This window comes from Lampris incognitus, chromosome 18 (assembly GCF_029633865.1).
Source record: "Lampris incognitus isolate fLamInc1 chromosome 18, fLamInc1.hap2, whole genome shotgun sequence".
Taxonomy (NCBI): domain Eukaryota; kingdom Metazoa; phylum Chordata; class Actinopteri; order Lampriformes; family Lampridae; genus Lampris; species Lampris incognitus.
Genome location: NC_079228.1, coordinates 2,159,686 through 2,186,483, shown reverse-complemented (window position 1 = coordinate 2,186,483; position 26,798 = coordinate 2,159,686). Strand labels below are relative to the sequence as shown.

General features: G+C 46.2%; 1 protein-coding gene and 1 pseudogene across 1 annotated transcript; one reads left to right on the top strand and one right to left on the bottom strand.

Moving 5' to 3' along the window:
- Window positions 1-3,086, top strand: part of LOC130129082 (uncharacterized protein K02A2.6-like) — a 33,159-nt pseudogene extending 30,073 nt beyond the window's left edge.
- A 192-nt stretch (window positions 3,087-3,278) lies between these two features.
- On the bottom strand, window positions 3,279-11,343 carry thap7 (THAP domain containing 7). Its single transcript, XM_056298837.1, has 5 exons — window positions 11,279-11,343; window positions 10,814-10,893; window positions 10,502-10,639; window positions 10,229-10,339; window positions 3,279-5,433 (listed from the first exon to the last, which is right to left on the bottom strand). Exons 2-5 carry the CDS (start codon window positions 10,891-10,893, stop codon window positions 3,846-3,848), a joined length of 1,917 nt encoding a protein of 638 aa, XP_056154812.1. The 5' UTR covers window positions 11,279-11,343; the 3' UTR covers window positions 3,279-3,845.
- Between the last annotated feature and the right edge of the window lie 15,455 nt (window positions 11,344-26,798).

The window sequence follows — 26,798 nt, the reverse complement described above, 5'->3', positions numbered from 1 at the left end:
GACCTCCTCCTCGGTTGAGGGATGGTTTTTCCAGTTTCGCATAGATGGCTTCCTTCACCCCTCTTTCAAACCATCTATCTTCTCTGTCCAAAATGTGTACGTTGCTGCAGCAACGTACACATTTTGAATCAAGTCCAGTTGCACTTGATTCAACTCCTTTGGATAACCATGACCTGGATGAATGAGAACAGTCACAGACACAAATGAGGGTAGATTCAGCAGGGGCTGCTGCTCCTTTAAGGCAGACGTTCAGAGTGATGACGTAGGCACTGCTTAGAGTTTCCGGGGTGGCGCCATGTTTGAGCAGCCTAGCGGTTGGTTAGCTGGTTGCCAGGAGAAATTGTGCTGTATCGGTGTCGTTTTGTGTGGCGAGTAAACGGGATTGACTCGACTCGATCTCTCCGTCTCCTCATTCCTGCTCTCCCACAATATTACATTTTATACGTGAGCTAATTTTTAGGAAGATGGATGTACTGTATTGTACACAGTACTTTTACCGACCTAGCAACCCACTTTTTATGCGTTTTTTTTTATAAACTGTCATGAACACACTTGGCAAACAAACGCCAAAAACGAAATTCAAACTGGTATTTTTTTCAAGTTTTACAGTTAATCTGTTTCCTTCAATGTAAATGTAGGCCAGAGTTTATAGTCGGGTTCCACTCTTGTAGCCAGCAGGAAGCAGTCTAAGGCCTGTAAACTGGCTGGGGGTCCCAACACCACCATTAACCAGGCTGAAGAGCTGGCAGTCAGAACACTTCATGGTCTATCAGGGTTTGGCATCCTCGTCTGAAACACTGGCCCTCATTCATCAGCCGTTTGTACAGTGGCTTGCAAAAGTATTCATACCCCTTGATCTTTTCCACATTTTGTCACATTACAACCACAAACATAAATATATTTTATTGGAATTTTATGTGAAAGACCAACACAAAGTGGCACACAATTGTGAAGTACAAAGAAAATTATACATGATTTTAAAAATTTTTTACAAATAAAAAACTGAAAAGTGCGGTGTGCAAAAGTATTCAGCCCCCCTGAGTCAATACTTGGTGGAACCGCCTTTTGCTGCAATTACAGCTGCAAGTCTTTTGGGGTATGTCTCTACCACCTTTGCACATCTAGAGACTGAAATGTTTGCCCATTTTTCTGTGCAAAACAGCTCAAGCTCAGTCAGATTAGATGGAGAGCGTTTGTGAACGGCAGTTTTCAGATCTTGCCACAGATTCTCAATTGGATTTAGGTCTGGACTTTGACTGAGCCATTCTAACATATGAATATGTTTTGTTTTAAACCAGTCCATTGGAGCCCTGGCTTTATGTTTAGGGTCATTGTCCTGCTGGAAGGTGAACCTCCACCCCAGTCTCGTCTTTTGCAGACTCCAACAGGTTTTCTTCCAAGATTGCCCTGTATTTGGCTCCATCCATCTTCCCATCAACTCTGACCATCTTCCCTGTCCCTGCTGAAGAGAAGCACCCCCAGAGCATGATACTGCCACCACCATGTTTGACAGTGGGGATGCTGTGTTCAGAGTGATGTGCAGTGTTAGTTTTCCGCCACACATAGCGTTTTACATTTAGGCCAAAAAGTTCAATTTTGGTCTCATCTGACCAGAGCACCTTCTTCCACATGTTTGCTGTGTCCCCCACATGGCTTCTGGCAAACTGCAAACGGGACTTCTTATGGTTTTCTTTTAACAATGGCTTTCTTCTTGCCACTCTTCCATAAAGGCCAGATTTGTGCAGTGCATGACCAATAGTTGTCCTGTGGACGGACTCCCCCACCTGAGCTGTGGAACTCTGAAGTTCGTCCAGAGTCACCATGGGCCTCTTGGCTGCATCTCTGATCAGTGCTCTCCTTGTTCGGCCTGTAAGTTTAGGTGGACAGCCGTGTCTTGGTAGGTTTGCAGTTGTGCCATATTCTTTCCATTTCCGGATGATGGATTGAACAGTGCTCCGTGAGATATTCAAAGCTTGGGAAATCTTTTTATAGCCTAACCCAGCTTTAAACTTCTCCACAACTTTATCCCTGACCCGTCTGGTGTGTTCCTTGGACTTCATGATGCTGTTTGCTCCCCAATATTCTCTTAACAAACCTCTGAGGCCGTCACAGAACAACTGTATTTGTACTGAGATTAGATTACACACAGGTTGACTCTATTTAGTCATTAGGTCAACATTCGATCATTCAGCAATCATCAGGCAACTTCTGAAGGCAATGGGTTACACTCAGAGAAAAGGGGGCTTAATACTTTTGCACACCGCACTTTTCAGTTTTTTATTTGTAAAAAAAATGTAAAATCATCTATCATTTTCTTTGTACTTCACACTTGTGTGCCACTTTGTGTTGGTCTTTCACATAAAATTCCAATAAAACATATTTGTTTGTGGTCCTAACGTGACAAAATGTGGAAAAGTTCAAGGGGTATGAATACTTTCACAAGCCACTGTATGTACACATTTGTTCTTACACATTTGTCTCAGACAGTGTAAAACCCAGGTAACCCTCAACTCAGACCCATGTAGAACCCAGGTAACCCCAAATTGAGACCAGTGTAGAACCCAGGTAACCCTGAACTCAAATCTGTGTAGAACCCGGGTAACCCTGAATTGAGACCAGTGTAGAACCCGGGTAACCCTGAACTCAGACCCATGTAGACCTGGGTAATCTGGAACTCAGACCAGTGTAGAACCCGAGTAACCCTCAATTCAGACCAGTGTAGAACCTGGGTAACCCCTGAACTCAGACATCAGCTGGCTGACACTGATGTCTTTGTGAGCCTGGGTGATGGCTCGTTGCAAGAGGTAGACAACAGATGTTAGGGGGGAGAATTACAAATGACCATCAGGCTTTGCCTCTGCTTGTGACTCTCGAGAGCTAAAAAAGTCCATGGATGTATAAGAACAGATTTGTACATATTAATGTTTGATGGCCCATTTTGTGGTACAGAGTGAAGATCGGGAACCCTCGCTGCCTACAGAGGTACAGCATAGTTGAGTGGGATAATTTATTTAAGCTCAGATTTAAATCATCCTTCTTGTTATTGTCCTCAGATAACCCACTGCTGGTTTCTGGTCTTCCCCTGAGGTGTCAGTGTCACTTCCAGAGAACATCTTAGCATAGTAAAGGTAGGTATGCATATTTCACAACACCCCTTTGTCCAATTATAATGATTAAATGAAAAGAACACAGTAGGCCATCATGTTTGACAAAACAGTCTTTCTACTCTCCTCCTACATGCCTGTCATCTGCAGCCACATGGACCACACCAGCCTACCATTAGAAGAGTCAGAGCTTGATACTGAATTACTGGAGCACAAATTAAATGTGGGTGTATGACACGTTTCTTCATTGTTTTCAAACAGTAAAAAAAAATGGAAACAGTGTCTTGTCATTGGGGGAAAAACTGTTGTGTTGATCTGTTGGTTAAAGAAATCTTTATTGCAGATGATGTCCCCTAGAAGTTCAACACATCATCATGTCACATGGCCTCTCTGCTGTGCTGGAGCTCACAGGCCTAGAATCATCTTAGAGGACACAGATGGTTATCAAGCTGTGTTTCTTCTTCAGAATTCACTTTGGAAATTCTGACTAGTTTTGCCAAAGGAGTACAACAAATATCTATCTATACATATGGTGTGTGTGTGTGTGTGTGTGTGTGTGTGTGTGTGTGTGTGTGTGTGTGTGTGTGTGTGTGTCTGTGTGTGTGTCTGTGTTCTATAAAATGATTTTGTGGGTCAATGAAAACATGTTTTGTAGTCATTCTGTAAAACAATACAGTTGTCTCATTGTAGGGATCAGGATGGTTTTTGTTGTATCACAATGTCATAGTTTACAACATAACTTCAACTGGCAAATTCATTACTCAACTGAAGATGAAACCCCTCAAGATGTTCTTTCAGTTTCTGTCTCACATCCTCTTTCATTACCACAACAGGTTTGTATAAAATGGATTGCTGCCCACCATTCCCATAAGAAGAGGCATTTTCAACTCTAGCTTCTCTGGGTATGTTCTCTAACCTCTGCCTACCATTATCCCCTGTCATCTGTCCAAAGTCTCTCTGATGACCCACTTCTGAAACAAGCATGTTTTGTGAATCTTCAGCCACTCTTTGCATCCAAATTATACTTTCTAACTCATCCTCAGTAGGAACAGACACAAGACAAAGTTCACCTTCATTAGTTTCCTCTATCCGGAACTCATGTCGCTCCAGTCCTCCATGATCTTCTGGACCAGCGTGCTCACTTTCCCTGGCACACAAGTCTGTGAGCAGCACACCTTGCTGAGAGCCTAGGTCAGACGACAGGGACTGAGCATGATTGTCACGCTGTAGTACCTCAGCAGAAGTCATTGGATTCAGGCCAGACTGCACTTGGATTTGCAGCAGGGCTTGGGGAACAGGTGGCGTTGTGCCTCTGTGGAAGTTTGGAGCTGTATCTACACATGTACCAAGTGGTCTTTCCAGCCTCATTAACTGTAGGCCTTTAACATCATCAGTCACATCAGCATAACAATGGTAGTTTTCAGATCCCCCCTTTGATGCTTCTGCTCTTCCAGCCAATACTTCTTTTTCTTTATCATTAAGTTGTTCTCGAAGATGTTTGTCAAATTCTTCAACTCTCTCATTTACCTGACACCTCAATGAGACGCCATGCATTGTCAGCTGTCCAGCTTTCCTCGTTTCTGAAATTCTGCATATGACTTGGCCCCTTTTGTCCTCCCCACCTCTCCCACAGTATAAGCAGTATCCCCTCTCCTCTTCAGGCCTGTGGTTTGTATCTGTTTGAGTCAAATGCCCACCCCGATCCACCTCCTCCCCAGTTCTGTTATCATACAGCCCTGTGTCCTCAGTCTCTTCATCAAGCTCTCTCTCATCCTTGTTAGCCAGATAAAAACCTCTACCTCCTCTGTGTCTACTTGCTCTACACCGTCCAGTCTCAGCACCTGGCATCCAACTTCCATTACTTTTACATCCATCTTTTGAGAGAAACATGACCTGCTTCAAATGTTTTTCACGTAGCTGCAAGAGGGCACTACGTAACCGGCTCTCCCTCCTCCTGGCTGCGTTCAGCTGTCGTAAGGCCTTCTCCAAGCAGTCAATAACTCGGTCATAACGTCTCCTCCACAGCAAGGGGCAGAGCTGGGCATAGCTGTGCTCTTTCCCCAAGTAGAATCCTGGAGGAGGAGGCAGGCGTCTCATGTAATGTGATGGAGAGAGGGGACGAGGAACAGGTGGTGACTGAAGATTAGCTGGGGGGAGTTGATGACTGTCCTGCTGGAGGAGGTCTTCAATATCTGAGGCAACTTGATCATGCTTTCCTTTTGGCACTGAGACACAAACATCCTCCCCACGTTTACTTTCGGCTTCCTCAGTTTGTTCTTGAAAGGCATCTTTGGTAGCTGCCTCTGCTTTCAAAGGCTGGGGTTTCTTCCTGAAAATTAAACATTAGCTGATAAACTCATCAAGATTATGGTATAACCATCTTTTAAACCTTTTACATCTGCACCAATAAGGTTATGTCGGTTGCTTGATCGTTTAATCCACAAGACTTCAAGTCAAACAAAGTAATAATTTCAGTGATAAAGAATGAAAATACTTCTAGTAATTAAAAAACATTAATTAAAAAAGTGCATGTTTACTACACTGAACTCCTGAAGAACAACTGCTCCATCAAGAAACAAACCACAGCTAACTGTTATACATTTCACGCTCAGTATGTGGGTAATATGAAATAGCACAGCACAATCATTTGTACCTTTACAGTTCAATTTTTTACAAACATATTTGTTCACAAAAATCCTGTATTTGTCAGTTCATGTTAAAATGGTCCATTCAAATGAAAAATTGAATTAAAAGGGGAAGCAGTGCCAAGGGTGCTATGACCCACTTTGTCTGGATTTAATTTGACTTGCATCAATGATGAACTAATTAGTTCAATATCACTATCGGAGTTGTGGGATAAGTCTCAGAATGAACCATTGTCCTGTCTTCTACCTATTCTAAGATACCGTAGTGCAATCTGTATTTATTTGCCCCGCCTGTCTACAGAAACTGATTGATTGACAGACCTCATCACTGCATTATAATAACCGGCCTGGTTGTATCACATTCTCAAATATAATATTGGAGCATGAAAACAGGAAATAGAAGAAGGAAAATATTAAATAAAAATGAGATGAATAAGATGTACTAATCATTATATGAATTAATTTTTCAACACAAACAAATTATAAATAGCAACATTTATAGGAATGAAATGAAATGAAATCTCATCTTATCAATGCCCTCCAGCTCCTCCTGGGGGATCCCAAGGCGTTCCCAGGCCAGACTGGACATACAGTACCTCCAGCGAGTTCTGGGTTTACCCTAGGATCTCCTCCCTGTTGGGCGTGCCCGGAAAACTTCCAAAGGGAGGCATCCTAATCAGATGCCCGAACCACCTCAACTGGCTCCTTTCGACGCAAAGGAGCAGTGGCTCTACTCCGAGCTCTCTCCAGATGTCTGAGCTCATCACCCTATCTCTAAGGCTGATCCCAGACACCCTACAGGGGAAACTCATTTCAGCCGATTGTATCCGCGATCTCACCCTTTCGGTCACTACCCAAAGCTCATGACCATAGGTGAGGGTTGGAATGAAGATTGACTGGTAAATTGAGAGCTTTGCCTTCCAGCTCAGCTCCCTCTTCACCACAATGGTCCGGTACAACATCCGCATTACTGCTGATGCTGCAATCCACCTGTCAATCTCCCACTCCATCCTTCACTTCACTCTTGAACAAGACCCCAAGATACTTGAACTCCTTCAAGGCAACAACTCATCCCCAACCCGGATGCAGCAAGCCACCATTTTCCAGTAGAGAACCATGGCCTCAGACTTGGAGGTGCTGACTCTCATCTTGGCCATTTCGCACTCAGCTGCAAACTGCCCCAGTGCATGCTGGAGGTCGTGTTCTGATGAAGCCAACAAAACCACATCATCTGCGAAGAGCAGAGATACAATTTTGAGGTTCCAAAAATGGACACACTCCTCACCTTGGCTGCGCCTTGAGATCCTGTCCATGAATATCACAAACAGAATCGGAGACAAGGGACAACCTTAGCGGAGTACGACACCCACTGAAAACGTGTTTGACTTTGTGCCGAGAATACGGACACTGCTCTCACTTTGGCTATACAAGGACTGGCTGGCTCAGCCAGCTAGCAACTGCCCTGGTACCCTAACTCCTGTAGTATCCCACAGAGTGCCCCGCGGTACATGGTTGTAAGCCTTCTCCAAGTCCACAAAACACATGTAGACTGGCTGGTCAAACTTCCATGCCTCCCTCATCACTTATGCAAGGGTAAAGAGTTGGTCCGTTGTACCATGGCCAGAACGGAATCCGCATTGTTCCTACTGGATCCGAGGTTCGACAATCGGTTGCAGCATCCTTTCCAGTACCTTAGAGTAGACTTTCCCAGGGAGGCTGAGCAATGTGATGCCCTGATAATTGGAACACACCATTCGGTCCCCTTCCTTAGATATGGGAACCACCACCCCAGTCTGCCACTCCACAGGTACTGTCCCAGACCTCCATGCAACACTGAAGAGACATGTCAGCAAGACAGCCCAACACTGTCCAGAGCCTTCAGCATCTAAGGGCGAATCTCATCCACACCCGACGCCTTGCCACCGAGGAGCTTCTTAACTACCTCAGAGACCTCTGCCAGGGATATGGGTGGGGCTTCCCCCGAGTCTTCAGACTCTACCTCCTCCACTGAGGACATGTTAGCCAGGTTCAGGAGCCCCTCAAAGTGTTCTTTCCACCGCCTGACAACATCCCCTGTCCGGGTCAGCAGTTCCCCTCCCCAGCTGAACACAGCCTGAGTGAAGCCCTGCTTCCCCTTCCTGAGTCACCGGATGGTTTGCTAGAACTTCCTGAGGCTAACCAAAAGTCCTCCTCCACAGCCTCACTAAACTCCTCACACACCCGAGTTTTTGCCTCCATGACCACCGAAGCTGCAGCCCTTCTGGACTTCCGATACCTGTCTGCTGCTTCAGGAGAGCCCTGGGCCAACCAAGCCCAAAAGGCCTCCTTCTTCAGCCTGACAGCTTCCCTCACTGCTGGTGTCCATCAGCAGATCCTTAGGTTGCCACTTAAACAGGCACCGATGACCTTGACCAAAACTTCTACTTGCTGCATCTGCAATAGAGGCTTTGAACATGGCCCACTCAGACTCCATGTCCCCAGCCTCCCTCGGGATACACGAGAACTTCCGGAGGTGAGAGTTGAAGAAGTAATGGACAGGGGCCTCCGCCAGATGTTCCCAGTTCACCGTCACTACATATTTGGGTTTGCCAGGTCTATCGGGCAGCCTTCCCCGCCATCTGATTCAACTCACCACCAGGTGGTGATCAGCTGACAGCTCTGCTCCTCTCTTCACCCGAGTGTCCAAAACATATGGCCACAGATCTGATGATGCGACCACAAAGTCTATCATCCATCTTCGGCCTACCAGAACACCTTATCTTCAAACATGGCGTTTGTTATGGCCAATCCATGACTCGCACAGAAGTCCAATAACAAGGCACTGCTTGGGTTCCAATCAAGGAGGCCGTTCCTCCCAATCGAGCCCCTCCAGATTTCTCCATCATTGCTCACGTGAGCGTTGAAGTCCCCCAGCAGAACTATAGAGTCCCCAGGAAGGGACTATCCAGGACACCACCCAGAGACTCCAAGAAGGCCGGATACCCTAAACTGCTATTCAGTGCATAAGCAAACAGTCAGAGCCTTCCCCCCAGTGACTCGCAGTTGTATAGAGGCGACCCTCTCATTCCCTGGGGAGAACGCCAATGTAGCGGTCCTCAACCGGGGATGTGTGAGTATCCCCACACCTGCCGGACGCCTGTCACCTTGGCCAACTCTGGAAAAGTAAAGAGTCCAGCCCCTTTCCATTTGGTACCAGAGCCCATGCTATGTGTGAAGGTGAGCCCACCTATATCTAGTTGGTACCGCTCCACCTCCCTCACCAGCTCAGGCTCCTTCCCTGCCAGAGAGGTGACATTCCACGTCCTGAGGACCAATCCCCAGTCCCTGCCTTTGCCTGTCACCTGGCCTGCATTGCACCCTACTCCAATGCTCATCCCCGCTTGTGGTGGGTCCACGGGGTGGTGGCTCCATGTTGTTTTTTCAGGCTGGCACTGACTGGGCTCCATGGGCCAAGGCCATGCAAGCTCCCTTCCCAGGTCTGGCTCCAGGAGGGGGCCCTGGTTTCCCTTTTCCGGGCGAGGTGCTGTAGCTCTGCTGGTGTACTTTCATTGCGTTTCTTGGGAATCGCTCTTAGTCTGGCCCCTCCCCTGGGACCAATTTACCTTTGGAGATCCTATCAGGAGCTATTGCCCTTGACAACACAGCTCCCAGGATCACTGAGACACCCAAACCACTCCACCACGTTAAGGTGGCAATAAACACACCAAAAGAATAAATCTGATTTATGAGAAAAATATTAAATACTACAAACGAAGAGGAGAGTAAATATAAATAATTTAAAATATATTTTGAGTACAATTAGCCTTACTTATTGTTTTATATGACTGTAAATTATTTATCAAAATATTTTGATTTGCTGCTGGATTGGATGGATGGATGGATTTCACTAGTGGAGAAGGTAGCAATCGGGCTTTCACAACATAAAGCAACAAAATATAAAAAATATCATTATCATTATTACAGCACATTTTTATACAATATTGAATAGACATTCGTTTAATTTTCAAAAAATGACCTCAGCTCATACACTAAGAAAAAAAAACTATACTGATTGATTTCACCTACTGAACACCTGTCCCTAATCCACGATGAAAGACATGGTCATAGACCGTCCCACACATTAGCCCAGTCTCAAAGGGAAAGGAAAATGGGAACACTTAGCCGGAATGATTCCTCATTCATCCAGTTTGGGACAAAACTATTTAATCATATATTCAGTTTAATCCTGACGTAAGTAAATTGATTACAATGTTATTTTCTTATTGACTTATCAATATACTATCTTGACCAAAATCTTCAACCGAAAGCCCTGTCTCAATAAAATGCTGTGCTACTGGGGATTCACTATTATTTCTATTAGTTCTCCTATGTTGTGTCTTACATTGTGTGTTGAATGAGAAATATGTAAATATATTTGGCTCTAGTTAACTTTGAGCCATACATAATGTGATTCTTTAAGATTTATGTAAATCTGTTTACCTCACTTGGATTCCTTCACGTTTTCGAGGCCTTCCTGTTCTTTTGCTTTTGGGATCCTGTATTGGTTCAAACACTGATGGAAAAGCATCTTCCCTGAGTCTTCGGATGCCACTATGAAACAACAATGGATGCAACACTGTCATGCATGTTTCAGACCAACTCCTTTCCATTTTGAAGGGTAAGATTTAGTCACAATTTTGGTCAGTTTCTTTCCATTAATGTGCAATGACAGACAGCTGTGATTCACTCTATACAAACTGTAACACAACAGACCTGTATCCCGTGAGTTCAAAGCTCTCTGGGGTGAAATGTTTTGAGCAGAAATAGACAAAGTCAGTTTGAGGATCCCACAGGCCAACGCGGTGGGAATTGGTTATCCACAAGTTCCTTCGCGTTGCTCCTTTGGGTAACCTGGTCACAACAGTACAAGTTATTATACTGACCCCCTGTTCCCTGCTGTAACACAACACAGTGCGAGATGGACTGTATAATATCAAGTTATTAAAGTGGTCTTTTGGCTCTAGATGTATATTGTGTGGTGCCAATGCTCACACGAATCATAATGTGATGAGAGAAAAACCTCACTTGTGAAAAGTGATGCCAGCCTTGCGAGTTTCACGATTGTCCCGGGATTTGCAGCCGCCTGCTGAGCAGTGTCTTGGCATCTAGAATAGTCAAAACTTTAGTTAATACTGCATCCTGCAGACTCAACATTATCTTAAATACTAAGCAATGTAAATGGCACTAACACTGAACGTTCAAACACTTAAGTAATACCTACGATCGGGGGAGTACTTATTGCAGAGAAATTCCCCGGGAAAATGCAACAACGCTTGTAACAGTTCAACCAAAACCCTTCTGATTCTGATTCTAACGCCGTGCTTTCTAAACTCCAACCAATTTTGCCCTCCTGTCAGACGCAGAACAGCTGTCCTCTGCATTGTCGAAATGGTGCAAGATGTGGATCGTTTCTATCCCACTAAACCCCAAGTGTTCCATCATGTGTTTAGTCCGCAGGATATATAAATAATAAGAAATTCAAATTACTACCTTCGCACTGACAAGCTGTTGCTCTCCTTCTTCTTCTTCTTGGTCTTCTTCTTCTTCGTCCGCTTCCGCTTCTTCTTCGTCTCTTCTTCTTCTTCTTGAATCAGGAACACTGCCATTTCACGTACATGAAGTACAGCCCACAGCAGTGCAACACAAGGAAAAAGCACATATCCCAAAACTACAACACATCTTCTTCTTCTGCCCCCTCCTTCTCCTCCTTCTTCTTCTTCTTCTTCTTCTTCTTCTTCGGCTTCTTAGTCTTTTTCTTCTTCTGGTGGATAACAAACCGTCATTAAAGGTCCATACCGCCGCCTCCTGTACTGGAGTGTGGTAACGATATGACTTTATAGACCCTTTTACTGTTTGTAAACAGTGATGACGTAGTGTGAATGCGCATGCATTTAGGCAACGGAAGTATGGCGGAGTTAGCTAGTTTGTCAAACTATGCAAGGGGATTAACGATAAAAGACCGTGAAAGTTACCTGAATAAATTAACTTTGGCGAACGGCAACCGACTTCCAGATCCGTATGGTATTACCGAGTGGGTGGAAGACGTTACTAAGTGGCCTAATATCCAGTGGCCATATATATATATATATATATATATATATATATATATATATATATATATTTGGTGGAGAAACCGAGCGTATACACAAGAGAGAAGTTGCGTTGCGGGCATACAAGTCACTGAATGCTACAACTATGTTGTGTGTGGTCACATACAAAATGTAAAATACCATGACATAGACTCTTGAGTTTTGTGTCCTGAAATTCCAAGTCTTGTTTTGTGCACAACGCAAAGATTCAGTTTACTGTCACAGAGGAGGGAATAAACCGGAGAAATATTCACATTTAAGAGGCTAAAAGCAGAGAATTACACAATTTTTCGGTAACACTTTAGTATGGGGAACATAAAAAACTTAATTACTAGTGAATTAGTAATGATCAAGATGTCACTTTAGTATGGGGAACATATTCTAAGTAACAAAAACTTAATTTACAGTAATTTAACACTATTAACACTTATAGTTTTGTGTTTTGTTATGTAAGAACAGAGCATATTCATTAAGTGTTAGTAAGGGAGAATGACTCTTCTTGTGGTACTACCACCTTATAAAGTCCATACTAAGCAAAGTATATTGAGATGGTACTACTAATAAGCAATAATTCTGAGGTTATAGAGGGAAAACTCATAGTTAATGGCTTACTGGTTGTATAATAACGCCATGCAGAATAAGGCATTAATGAGTACGTAATAATGACCAATTAACAGCCAATATGTTGCTAATTTGCATGCTAATAAGCACCTAATTAATGGTGACTACGTTCCCCATACTAAAGTGTTACCAATTTTTCTTATAAATGACTCAGATCAAGGTGTTGTCAAAGTGTATATTTAATAACAGCTCTCAATTAAAAGTTGCAGTTCTAAATTATTTTGAGAGGGAAACAAAAACAATGTTACATGTTCTGACAAGTCACAGTGCAGTGCTGTTTGTGAAATGGCAACATATGAATGATACTAATTTTTTAGATTTTGTGGGAACAACACTTCTGCAGAGGTTTGTGAGAGCGCCACACACCATCACAACATCATCGAGAATGTTAACATGTGACACTGGAATTACTGTCTGCAAAATCTTAAAGTTCTTCCATCGCCCAATTACTTGTTCCACATGTATCCTTACACGAGACAGTTGTCTCCATGAGTCCACCTCCTTTGCAGAGAGTTGCTTTTTTTCCTTTTGTGAAATGAGGTATACGAAGGGTGGCACTATAAACTGTAAATTCATCTTGGATTAGAAATCCCCTATCTGCCAGAATCTCATCGTTATGTTCCAAAAGTTCCGAAAACCCTGATTCCTTTGTTATCTGCTTGTCAGAAACCCGCCCACCCCAACCAGGGGACAGAAATGAAATTGCTCCAGCTGGAGTGATGCCAATCAAATATTTAATGGTGTTGGTGTGTTTATAATTTGACCATGTCTGGGCCCTGGCAGTCAGATTACTGGGTCTAGCAATGAAAACCTCTGTGCAGTCTATGATGTACCGGCATCTTTTAAAGTCTTGCTTGAAGATTTTAGGCATGTTCTTTAGTATAGCTCCCTTACTTGGCCATTTAATGAGTGGCTTGAGGACTATGGCCATAGCAGGCATCCAGCTCCGACAAATATTTGATAATGTGGATTTTGATACCTTAAATCTATAGGCTAAATCAGTATTAGTTAGGCCCAGCCTTAATTTCATTAGCACAACCAATAGATGATCCTGTAGAAAGAGGTTTTGGCAAATTCTTTCTACACTGTCTGTTATTTTTGCACACAGCCAGTCAAAGATAATGGAGGTAAGTCCTGTGAAAAAAATCAGCTGTCCCATGTTGAACTTAATAGTGGCATAGGAAAAGGTAGAGTTTTGCAGCTCCTCTTTAAGCTTCTCATTTTCAGCCCGTAGTTTTTCACACTCCTGCTGCAAGTTGACATAGTCCTTCTGAAGCTGAGGGTACCTCAGGTTCAGATCATCATAGTCTGTCCTTGGGACTGGGATGTCCTCTTCAGCTTTAACAGAAAAGCCAACAGTTAGGATATGCCGGCACAAGCTCACAACAAATTGGTTGATTGCACAACAAAAATATGTTCTTACCAGGATAGTGATCCATGCTGCTGACTTGTCCTGGAGTTTCAGAAGGAGCAGGCTGATTGGGTGGAGTGTAAACCCTTTTCATCTCGTCTCCTTTTCCTATGGTACCTTAACATAAAAAATGCTAAATTAATGAACAAAAATACTGATCAGAGGCCATATTACAGGGAATTCCTAACTTGCAGATCCTATCTTAACTGTTTGGTTACGATTAGATATTAGGTTATGACTTGCTTAATGCCAACTGGAGAAAAATCCTATCTTAGACATCCCTATCTTCACTTTAAACTTAAGACGGTAAATATTTGTAATACAGCCCCATTTTCTCAAAGCCAGCAGCTGCAAGCTCCAAAGTGCACTGAATTGCATGAAAGGAAAGAGGGGAAAAAGCAATTCTAAAACGATTAGAAAGTGACTTGTGTTGCTAAGGGACCACTTGAAGACACATGTTTGTTGGCATACGCTTCTTTACTTGAACCACCCATGTCACTTTCCTTCTCCCCTCTTACAGTCACTTACATCCTATCTTGTCCTCTAGCTCCCCTTACTGTCCTCCAACTGCATCAACTCAAGACATCACATGTCCCCTTTGCAAAAGATAACATTTCTATCACCAACTATACAATCACTGCGGTGCTTATGCTGAACTGTATAACTATAAGCTATGAACAGTCTTGCAATAACAACAGAATACCTTGACCATAAAACAAATAACAGTTTAGAAATAACAGTCTCATGCAGCCACTACTAGGTCATTAAAAATAACAGTTTTGAAATAACAGTTTCATACAGACAGTACTAGGACTACAAGAAATAAGTCTCAAAATAACAGTTTCATACCGACAATAGGCTACTCTTGTTTTAGTTTACCGTACTCACATAACATAGTCCTGTGCCCAAGCGGGTGGCCTCCTGACCGACCCCTTGCAGAGGGGGCTGAGCATGTAGTGGGTCAGGCTGGACTCGGCTACAGTCTATGTCAGAACCCTCGGGAGGAAGGACCTGCCCAGGGTCCGCGTGACCCTGAAGGGGTAGGGCTGATGTGAGATAGGATACATTCCAGGTGCCCCCATCAGACAGTCTGTAAGTGTACCCGAAGAGGGCAAGAGTACTCTGACTGTCTCTTGCGTAGTATACCTGGTCTTGTCTGTGAATGTGTTCTCATTCATCCAGGTCATGGTTATCCAAAGGAGTTGAATCAAGTGCAACTGGACTTGGTATATATCCGTGAAGACGTTACGCCTCTCATCCAAGAGGCTTCCTCAGTTCGTGCCTTTCTGAATAGACGAAGCTAGTCTGACTGGCTGGTGATGAGACTCAGAATTTATCCTCTTGGAGTCGTTGTCAGAGCTATAGATGTCCATGGCGCTTTGTGTCCCGATGTTTACCAACGCCCGTCGCTAACAGAACCATATATATGAGTGGCTCTTTTGTGTACCGATGTACACAGAGGGCTTAGCACAGTCATGCTGTATGTTTTTGGCGTCTCCGAGAAACTCAGGAGAATTTTCAACAAACACCGCATCCCGGTATACTTCAAACCCAGCAACACCCTCCGACAAAGACTGGTTCATCCCAAAGACCATGTACCACACTCCCAAAAAAGCAATCTGGTGTATGCTGTACAACGCAATGAGGATTGCACTGACCTATAAATAGGAGAAACCAAACAACCACTACACAAACGGATGGCCCAACACAGAAGGCCAAACTCCTCAGGACAAGACTCAACAGTCTATCTACACCTAAAGGAGAAGACACACTCCTTTGAGGACAGCAACATACACATTTTGGACAGGAAAGATAGATGGTTTGAAAGAGGGGTGAGGGAAGCCATCTATGTGAAACTGGAAAAAACCATCCCTCAACAGAGGAAGAGGTCTGCGACAACACCTATCTCCCAATTACAATGCCGTCCTTTCATCTCTACCCAGGAGACTCAAGAAGCCTAGACTCCAAGAACAACAGTCGGTCACTAACGGCTCCAACGACTCTCATGACCACTGAACAATGAAGTCGAAACTAACACCCCCAACGACCGTCGCTGCTAAACAAAATGCAAATCAATAGCTCTGATGGCGACGGGCGCGGCCAAACATCGGTACACAAATGAGCCACTCATATCTATAGCTCTGTTAGCAACGGGTGTTGGCAAACATCGGGACACAAAGAGCCATGGACATCTATAGCTCTGACAATGACTCCAAGAGGATAAATTCTGAGTCTCATCACCAGCCAGTCAGACTAGCTTCGTCTAGTCAGAAAGGCACGAACTGAGGAAGCCTCTTGGATGAGAGGCGAAACGTCTTCACGGATATATACCAAGACCAGTTGCATTTGATTCAACTCCTTTGGATATACCTGGTCTCCTACCTCTGACCCAAGACCCAGGAGGAAAGTTCACTGCTTTTGCCCTTCTCTTCTTGTCTGCATACTCCTTCATCTTCCTCTGCTTCTCTTTCACAGTTTGTGCTGTGTTTTGTGCTTGTAGGGATGTGACAAGCTGTGGTTTGTGGAGGCCTGTCACATGGAGTTTGGTGTGCATCTGACATCCGTGCAACAGCTCTGCAGGGGAGCATTGAGTGGTGGCATGCCTGGTTGCCCTGTAAACCTGGAGAAAGTCTCTGGTTGATGCTGTCCACTCCTTTCCTTCTATTTTCGCAGTCAGTAGACTATCCTTCAGACATCGATTAAACCTCTAAATTTCCCCTTTGGCCTGTGGGTAGTAGAGTGAGGAGCATTTGTGTGCAATTCCCCTGTCCTTGAGAAAAGATTCCATTTCCTGTGAAATCAGTTGACTACCATTGTCTGAGATTAACTCTTTTGGGTTTCCTTTCCTGCTGAACACTGTAGACAGGAAGTGGATTACTGATGCAGAAGTAAATTGAGACATGAATGCAACCTCAGACCACTTGCTAAAGTAATATATGAGGGTAAAAGCAAAAAGGGCAACCAGGGGCTGTGGACTCAAAAGGGCCTACAATGTCTATTGCTACTTTTTCCCATGCAGCATCTGGGAATGGAACAGGTTGCATAGGCATAGTATGTGTAACAGCTGCATTGTCATGCTGCTGACATGTGAGGGACGATTTGATTGTGGCTTCGACTTATGCATCCATCCCAGGCCACCAGTAGAGGTCCCTGAGACGTTTCGTTCTGACGATGCCCTGATGTGTCTCATGAGCCAGTCGTATCAGTTGTGGCTGCAGTTGCTGTGGCAGCAGTAGACGGTGGTCTCCCCACAGGACACATCCATCCGCTACGGACAGTTCTACTCTCAGTCTGTAGTAGGGTGTAAGTGTTGGATCCAGACCTGAGTGTGGCCATCTTGTGGCGATGAACTGGCGCAGCTGTGACTGAACAGGGCATGCTGACAGGCCTCCTTGAATTCATCTGCAGACACAGCTGAGAAGCTGCCGATGAGTGCCACCACCTCCAGCTCGTCCTCCTTTCCCTGATCAGCAGTTAGCAACGGGTGTCTGGACAGACAGTCAGCTGTGACATTTTCTGTGCCAGGTCTGTACTGCATGTCATAATTAAACGACAGCAACCTAGCCGACCACCTAGCTCTATGCATACCAGCTCTCTCCAACCCCTTAGAGGAGAGTTGTGTAGTGAGGGGGCTGTGGTCTGTACGTAATGTGAAGCGTCTGCCCCACAGGTAGGTTCTCCATTTCTCTGTTGCCCAGACACACCCCAAAGCTTCTTTCGCCACCATGGAGTACTTCCGCTCTGCTGATGAAAGCGTGCGTGACGTGAACGCCACTGTTCTCTTGGAGTTGTCTGGGTGTATTTGAGTCAGCACAGCCCCAACTCCATAATCTGAAGCATCAGTGGTTACGATGGTGGGCAGATCAGGGTCAAACAAGGTCAGCGCGGGACTGTGTACAATCAACTGTTTCACTGTTTCAAAGCTCTGCTGTGCACTCGTGGTCCAGACATATGTGGCATCTGGTGAGTCCAGCATAAGTTCCAAATTTTCTGTTTGCCCCTCAACAGCCACCTGTACTGTGCACATTATTTTATTCCCAGTGCGAGCTACAGTATCTACATTTAATATAGTCACTTCAGGCACAGTGCTCTCTACTTGTTCCACATCATCTATAATTCCGCTTACTCTCTTTGGCCCCCTACACACCTTTGCAAAATGCCCCTGTTTCCTGCAGTTATTACAGCGGGCCGTCCTGGCGGGGCAAGATGGGTAGGAAGATTTATGGTCATGTGCTTCACCTCTGAAGCATGTTAGCCCTTGTCTGTGAATGTTCTCATTCATCCAGGTCATGGTTATCCAGAGGAGTTGAATCAAGTGCAACTGGACTTGGTTATATATCCGTGAAGACGTTTCGCCTCTCATCCAAGAGGCTTCATCAGTTCGTGGCTTTCTGACTAGACCAAGCTAGTCTGACTGGCTGGTGATGAAACTCAGATATTTATCCTCTTTGGAGTCGTTATCAGAGCTATTGATGTCCATGGCTCTTTGTGTTCCGATGTTTAGCAACGCCCGTCGTTATCAGAGGTATTGATATGCGTGGCTCTTTTGTGTTCCGATGTTTAGCCACGCCCGTCGTTATCAGAGGTATTGATATGCGTGGCTCTTTGTGATCCGATATTAAGCAGCGACGGTCGTTGGGGGTGTTAGTTTAGACTTCGTTAGTGCTCCATTCAGTGGTCATGAGTCGTTGGAGCCGTTAGTGACCGACTGTTGTTCTTGGAGGCTAGGCTTCTTGAGTCTCCTGGGTAGAGATGAAAGGACGGCATTGTAAGTGGGAGATAGGTGTTGTCGCAGACCTCTTCCTCTGTTGAGGGATGGTTTTTCCAGTTTCACATAGATGGCTTCCTTCACCCTTCTTTCAAACCATCTATCTTCCCTGTCCAAAATGTGTACGTTGCTGTCCTCGAAGGAGTGTGTCTTCTCCTTTAGGTGTAGATAAACTGCTGAGTCTTGCCCTGAGGAGTTTGGCCTTCTGTGTTGGGCCATCCGTTTGTGTAGTGGTTGTTTGGTTTCTCCTATTTATAGGTCAGTGCAATCCTCATTGCATTGTACAGCATACAACAGATTGCTTTTTTGAGTGTGTGGTACACGGTCTTTGGGATGAACCAGTCTTTGTCGGAGTGTGTTGCTGGGTTTGACGTATACCGGGATGCGGTGTTTGTTGAAAATTCTCCTGAGTTTCTCGGGGGACGCCAGAAACATACGGGATGACTATGTTATTCCTTCTGTTCCTTTTCTCCTCGTCGCTCCTCCGGTTGGTCTTTTTGGAACGTGTTGCAGTTTTCACAAAGGTCCAACTGGGGTAGCCGCAGGTTTTTAAAGCCCCCCTCAGGTGTTTGTGTTCTTCCCGTTGGGCCTGAGTGCTGCTGGGCACATTGTCAGCTCTGTGTTGCAGAGTTCTGATGACGCTCAGTTTGTGTTCCAGAGGGTGGTGTGAGTCGAAAAGTAGATATTGGTCTGTGTGTGTGTAGGTTTCCTGTAAACCCCAATGTGGAGGCTCCTGTCTTCCCCAATGTCGACGTCACAGTCCAAGAAGGGCAAACTGCTGTTAGCCCTTGTCTCTTGGCGTTGTCTCGCGTGGACGCTGGCGGAACCCTGGTTGTGTCCACCGGCTGCACACCCACAGCTGCCGCGGGCGGCGCTGCAGCCGCAGTTCCCTGGTTCATGATTTTAGCATTAGATGTGACGGATTCAATTAGTCCAGCAATAGTCCCAGCCTTTTCCAGAGTTAGGGGCACCTCCAGCAGCAAACGCTCTTTTATCCGATTGGAGTTCGTCTTTTCCACCAACTGGTCCCGTAGCACGTCATCCTCAAACGTTTTAGAGTCGCACGTAGCAGCGAGTTCTCTCAGCGCGGACACGTGCTGTGCCTGATTCTCCGTGATGCTGACTCCGTTTTCTAAACTTGTATCTTTCAGTCACCACGTTAACAGCAGGAACGAAAAACCTCATCAGTGCAGCTACCGTTGCATCATAAGATTCATCTTCGCAAGTCAGTGTGTAAAATAATCTCTGCCCCTCAGCACCGAGGTTATGGATGAGAAGCGCGCGCATTCTAGCTTCCGCCATTTTCTCCGCCGAAGCTAGCAGACACATTTCAAAAGCACGTAGCCAGCTTGAAAAGCTTATCGAAGGCTCACCCGGAGACAGGAGGAAAGGTGGCACTGGGTTCACAATCCAAACCTCGTCGCCAATATGTTGTGTTGCTAAGGGACCACTCGAAGGCACACGTCTGTTAGCCCAGCGTTTCTCAAACCTCTCCTGGAGGACCACTTGTCCTGCATGTTTTAGATCTCTCCCTGCTCCAACACAGCTGATTTAAATGATCAGTTTTGTTATTAGGCAGCTTCGGGAGCTCATAACGAGTTGATCATTTGAATCAGCTACGTTGGAGCAGGGAGAGATCTAAAACATGCAGGACAAGTGGTCCTCCAGGTGAGGTTTGAGAAACGCTGTGTTAGCATATGCTTCTTTACTTGAACCATCCACGTCACTCTCCTTCTCCCCTCTTACAGTCCCTTACAGCCTATCTTGTCCTCTAGCTACCCTTACTGTCCTCCAACTGCATCAACTCAAGACATCACAAAGTGTTAGGCCTAATTATTCTTACCTTTCCACCTTTGCCTCGGGGTTCGGACTTTGTTTTGTGTACTTAAACACACAGGGCACAAAATCAGGATTCTGTGAGTCCAGTGACGCCTCACCGGTAACTAGCCAGACACACCACATTAGCCAGATAATAGCGGCTAACGCTGCTTATCGGTTACTGTAGCTATTAGTCTCCATCTAAACCAGTCATTCCAGTGAAACCACAGAGTAGATAGATAACGTACCTGAGAGAACATGAACATTGCACACGCCAGCATCTGGATCGGGTCCTCAGACCAGTTTTCATCAATACGTTTGATGGCTTGCAGCTACAGGCGCCTCCGGTGGCTCTGAAATGGCCGTGATCCCGTCGGGATTGGGTAAAACTTCAGTCCGCTGTTGGTAGAGTAGCGATTCGTACAGCCAAACACACAACAACCGCACATTTTGATGCTGCTTATCCTTCTGAATAAACTTTGTCATCTCCTCTTCCTCGTCTGAATCCGTGAATGAATGGGAGACTGGGGGGTAGCGTTTCACTTCCGTTGCCTAAATGCGCGTGCATACTTTTGATGACGTAGCTGTAAAAGGGTCATTGGCTGCTGCTGTATGTCGGCGCTATGCAGCTGCCCGTCCGCCATATTGGAGCGGACAATATCCGGACGTAAACCAATATGATGTGTATTGAGAGATGCAGACTTCTCTACATAAATCGTCTGTAACTCGATTAATTTTGAACAGATTTTCACGAAATTTGGTTTGATATAACCGTGATAAATTGATAAATGAGACTGGCTACTTGGAATTAAAGTTACTGGTGGGTAGTTCTAATCACCTCTATGCCAAAACAAAACAACGACTATTTTTGTTCCCCATGACTCCAGTTAACAGAACATCCAGTCAGCTGATCCGAGGCAAATACAGTATAAGTTATTTATACAGTTTGTTATTTATCGATGTTTCAGGTCAGTTTACTATTTATATTTATTGTTGCTGAATAGATGAAATCCATATTCATTATGTTGTTGTCATATAGGCCAGATTGCTATTTATATCCACTGTTTTGAATAGATCAGATTGTACTTATAACTTTTGAGATTGCTTTTTCTGATGTATTGTCATGTCTTTATTTTGTTTTGATTGTTCTTTGTCTGCCCGTCCAATAGTTTTCTTATGTATTGTTATGTTTTTACTTCTGTATTAATTGTTGTTTGTTTGCCTGCCCAGGGACTGCAGATGCAAATTAGCTGCCGGCTAACTCTGGTGCAACTGTAAAATTGCGCCTTGTCCTGTCAAATACACAATAAACTAAACTAAACTAAGTCCACTTCAGCAAGCTCCAGTACACAAAAATTGTTAATCTCAAATATTTTATTTCAGTGTAAAAGATCCAACACTCTTTCCACCACACTGACAAAAACTTGCTTACATAAGTTTGCTTACATAAGTTTGCTGTATGAACAAGTTCAGTAAAACTGGAAGTCCTGTTTAACACAGGTGTAACCCTGTGGTTAAATTATAGGCATTAAATATATCATATTGCACTATTAGATAAGAGTTTGGCCTGTTTGTTATTTTGTTGACCTTTTGAATATGAATATATTATATTGTTGATATTGTTCTGCAAAACAGTTGTTTACCAATGTCAAATGCATTTACTTTTATTGTTGAGAACTTACCATTGTTGTGATTGGTTGGCTGTGGAGAGAATAACTTACCTTGAATGTGATTGGTTGAGAGGGCAGCGGGGAACGTCAGCGGAAGAGACTGAACTGGGAGAGAGGGGAGGTCACTCGTCCCTTGTGTGAGCCAAACGGAGCAGTTTGATGTCGAGTTGTTATATGCTATTTTGCGGTGAGAGAAATGTAATTGAAGTTTAGTGAACAGTGATGTGTGCGGGTGTCTGACCGAGACCCATCCCGGGAACTGTTTGTGTGGACTGGGGAGACAAACTGACTACTCGTCAGTCCCATATGTGGACCCAGCTACGTTACGGAGCGAGCTAGCCAGTCGGTGTTCGTTGCTAGCACAGCAAGACGCGCAAATGGACTGGATGCGGTAAGGGGCTTGCCCCACAGTGAGTCGGGCCGTCTTCTAGTTTAGCGAAGTAAGGATTATCAGTTACAGTGTAGTGTTGTGTTCATGCGACCATCGAGGAACGCAGAAGGAGTCGTCTGTTGCCGTGTTGTGCTGCCGAGGCGAGCGCACGGTTCGACCGTGAGATGGTGCTAACGGCTAACTAACCAGTTAGCTAGGATGGCTGCCGACCTGACGTTCGGCAGCCATCCAATATGTTTGGGCTCTGGAGGTTAGAGTCGTGGGTCTGTTAATAAGAATTTCAGTGCAGTTTGTAGGTAGCTGGTCCCAGCTGCTGAGTCACCTGATCGGGCTCTGACCAGTATGACTGCAGCTTGTACTGGCGGTGGGCGTGTTTGATCCTGACCTAGTCCCCCACAGACAGAGAGGGAGTCTGTATTCGGCGGGAGGCATGAAACCTCTGTTTCATCCGGGCCTGTGAGCTTCGGACCTGAGTTCTGGCTTTCTGGAGCCCTGGGCTCTCTTGTGCAGTGGCTGGCTCCGCTCTCAAGTGGTGCAGTGGTTGCTTTAGTTCCCGCCCGATCATGAGCAGAGCCGGTGTCACCCCTGTGGTGGAGTGCTTGGATGCCCGAATGGCTGAGTGCAGTGCTGAAGGTTTTCCCTTCCTCCAGACAGGCTCGAATTCCATTCGAGAGTTTTCTTCAGTCTTTCCACCCCTCCATTACTCTCCGGGTGGTACACTGCTGTCCTGATGTGCTTGATGGACCACAGTGACAGGAACTCTGAGAACTCTGCCGATGCAAATTGGGGTCCATTGTCCATCGTGATGACACTGGGCATGCCCCAGTGCCCAAACAGCTTGTCAAGGCAGTCGATGATGGTGTGTGAGGTGATGGAGCCCAGTTCGATGGCCTCTGGCCACTTCGAATGAAGGTCATGCACGACCAGCAAGTAGCAGGCATGCCCGGGTGCCCCGTGGAGCTCTCCACAGAGGTCGATCTGGATGTGCTCCCATGGCGTGGATGGCCACGGGGTTGGAGTGAGGGGTGCTGTGGTAGGCTAGCCGGTTTTCCCACTCAGAAGGCAGCAGGTGCAGTTATGCACCAGTTCCTCTGCATCAGAGTCTATGTGAGGCCACCACACGGTGTCTCTGCAGCGCTGCTTCACCTTGACCACCCCCAGATGCCCATCATGTGCCATTTGCAGCACTCTGGCCCTTAATAGTCTCTGGTACAATGGCGCGGTGGCCACAGGGGAGGCACACATCCCCCCAGCAGGAGAGCTCATCACGGACTTTATGGTAGGGGAGCAACCTGTCATCCACCTTGGCAGGCCAGCCATCTTGGACATAGGCACGAAGGGTTGTGAGTGTCTCATTGTCAGCCGAGGCCTGCTGCAGCTCGGCCAGGGTGTCTACTGTGCTGAGGGGCCCATGCAGCATGTGGGCACAGTCGTTTTTGTCATCCTCTGGCGTCACCCCTCTTACCTCTTTGGTCAGAGAGATGGCTCGGGACAGAAGGTCATCCACCGTATTGGTACGCCCCGGCATAAACTCAAATCTGAAGTTGTATTGATTCAGTCTATCCACCCATCTCAGTAGTCTCATGGGCCTGTGCCCTGAACCTTGGGTCGCCAGCAGAGCCGTCAGCGCCTGATGATCTGTGTGGATAATGAAAGCCCTGGCATACAGGTAGACATGCCAACGTTCGCATGCGCACAGGCAGGCAAGAGCTTCCCTCTCCACCACTGAGTACTTCTGCTCTGCCGGAGTGAGTGCCCGCGAGGCAAAAGCCACTGGACGCTCTAATCCCTCATGGACATGGGAGAGCACTGCAACAAGTGCCACCCCAGAGGCATCACAGGTGATCATGGTGGGCGCAGTCAGGCTGAAATGGGCCAAAGTGGACGGGGATGTGAGCTGCTGTTTGATGATGGCTACATCCAAAGGAGTTGAATCAAGTGCAACTGGACTTGGTATATATCCGTGAAGACATTTCGCCTCTCATCCAAGAGGCTTCCTCAGTTCGTGCCTTTCTGATTAGACGAAGCTAGTCTGACTAGCTGGTGATGAGACTCAGAATTTAGTCAGAAAGGCACAAACTGACGAAGCCTCTTGGATGAGAGGCGAAATGTCTTCACGGATATATACCAAGTCCAGTTGCACTCGATTCAACTCCTTTGGATAACCATGACCTGGATGAATGAGAACATTCACAGACATGATGGCTATAGCCTCCCAGCATGCTGGAGTCCAGTCCCATACAGTATCCTTCTGTAGCAGCTGGCGCAGGGCGGCCGTTGAATCGGAGTAGTGTTACATGAAACGGAGATAGTAAGCAGCCATCCCCAGAAAAGAGGACAGCTGGGATGGTGACTGTGGGTCCGGCAGGGACAGAATGGCCTCCGTGTGGGACATGATTGGGGGGATGCCCCCCTTGGAGAGCCGGAAACCCAGGAACTCGACCTCCTTGGCACTAAACATACACTTCTCAGTGTTCAGTATGACCCCGTGTTGCTTGAAGCGCTGGAAGAATTGTTCCAGGCAAGCATCGTGCAGTGTGGCGGAGGGTGCGTGTACCATCACGTCATCCAGGTAGATGGCGACCCCCTGAATGCCAGCTAGGATGAGTGACATTATTTTCTGAAAACAGCTTGGGGCTGATGACAGCCCTAAAGCCATGCGCTTGTATCTGAACACCCCTACATGTGAGACAAAAGCTGTGAGGTCCGTGCTGGCTGGTGCCAGGGGAACCTGCAGGTAGCTGTGGCATAAATCCATTTTGCTGAAAACTGTGGCGCCATGGAAATGGCTAGTCAGCTCCTCAGCTGCGGGGAGTGGGTATTTGTCGGGGATGATGGCTTTGTTGACGTCCGTCAGATCCACGCAGAGGCACAGTCCACCACCCCGCTTCTTGGCTATTACCAGGTTGGAAATCCAGGGTGAGGCATTGACTGGTTTGATGATGTCCTCCTTCACCAGGCGGTGTATCTCCTCTTCCACCCCATCCTGGAGGGCCAGGGGAATGCGTCGTAGTGGCTGAATTACCGGGCGGACCGATGAGTCCACAGTAGGCTGGTGCACAAACCCAGATATGCAGCCCAGTCCTCCGAACAGTTCTGGGTAACGTTCGGGCCAGGAGGTGGAGACCTGCAGGACACGCAGGCCCACAGCGTCAGTCAGTGTAAAGTCCAGGGCATGGAACAAGTCTAGCCCCATGATGTTAGCCCCTTTCTGTGTGATGTAGAACCCGGTTTCAGGGACGTACTGGTGATTATACACCACGGGAAGGCAGACTACTCCCAAAGTGGCGATGGGGGCGTGGCCTTAGCCCGACAGGGAGTTGGCTGCCGCTTCCAGGGGCACGTGACGGAAGAGCCGGTCATATGTGGGTTTGTTCAGAAATGACACCTTTGCCCCCGTGTCAGCAAGGAGCGGTATGTAGGCTCCGCCCACAAGGCGTGTGCAGTGGCTGAATGAGGCCCGTTGGCTCTGAACTGTGTTGATAGGAACTGCAGCAGCCTGTGGGTCTGCAGGGGGGGAGCGGCACCAGCGTGCAAAGTGATTCATCTTGTTGCAGTTATGAAAGCGTTTGCCCTGGGCAGGACATGATTTGTCCCGAGATACATGCTTTGTGGAGCCACAGTTAGTACAAAGCTTAGGCCCACTCTCCCTAGACCCCATGTCTGCTACTCTTTGCACATCAAACCTGTCACTGTCCATGTCATCCGCCTCTGCCATCTCCTGGGCAACAGTAGGTACTTTAAGCAGAGACGCGTTTAAGCAGTGAACTGCCGGTAGCAGTGACGTCACGGGCTCCTGCACAGCGCGAGAGAACTTGTGCGCTTCCAGCAGAGCCGTTTCCAACTGCTTCCCAATCACTATTGTAATGTCCGTAGACGCCTTGTCTTACTGACATAAGAATAATTCAAGAACGAGCCGACTTCGTAGGTTCTTAACTGTGTAGCTTTTACTAGCGTTCATCCGACATACAACCTTCATCACATGCGCGTCTCACTTCCTGTATACGTCACACGCACTGCACGTACACCCGTGAGTAGGTCAAGTTAAACACGTGACCTTTCATTCATTACATCTCCCCCTCTAAGATTATTTTCTAAACATTTCTCTGAACATTTACTGCCAACAATTTTAACCTGTATATCACCCCCCTTTTCACAAAAAATTAAAAATCTCCCACAGTACACAAGTCCATACGCCTCACAAATCCAGCCGGATTGCTGGCTTGCTCACCCTGCCAGAGC

Bases quoted from the DNA above. Each gene is read 5' to 3' on its own strand.
- thap7 (XM_056298837.1), bottom strand. From the start codon at position 10,893: ATGCCAAGACACTGCTCAGCAGGCGGCTGCAAATCCCGGGACAATCGT. The intron at 10,640-10,813 runs GTGAGGTTTTTC...TGTTGTGACCAG, and splicing joins GCTGGCATCACTTTTCACAA to GTTACCCAAAGGAGCAACGC. The intron at 10,340-10,501 runs GTCTGTTGTGTT...GTTGTTTCATAG, and splicing joins TTTGAACTCACGGGATACAG to TGGCATCCGAAGACTCAGGG.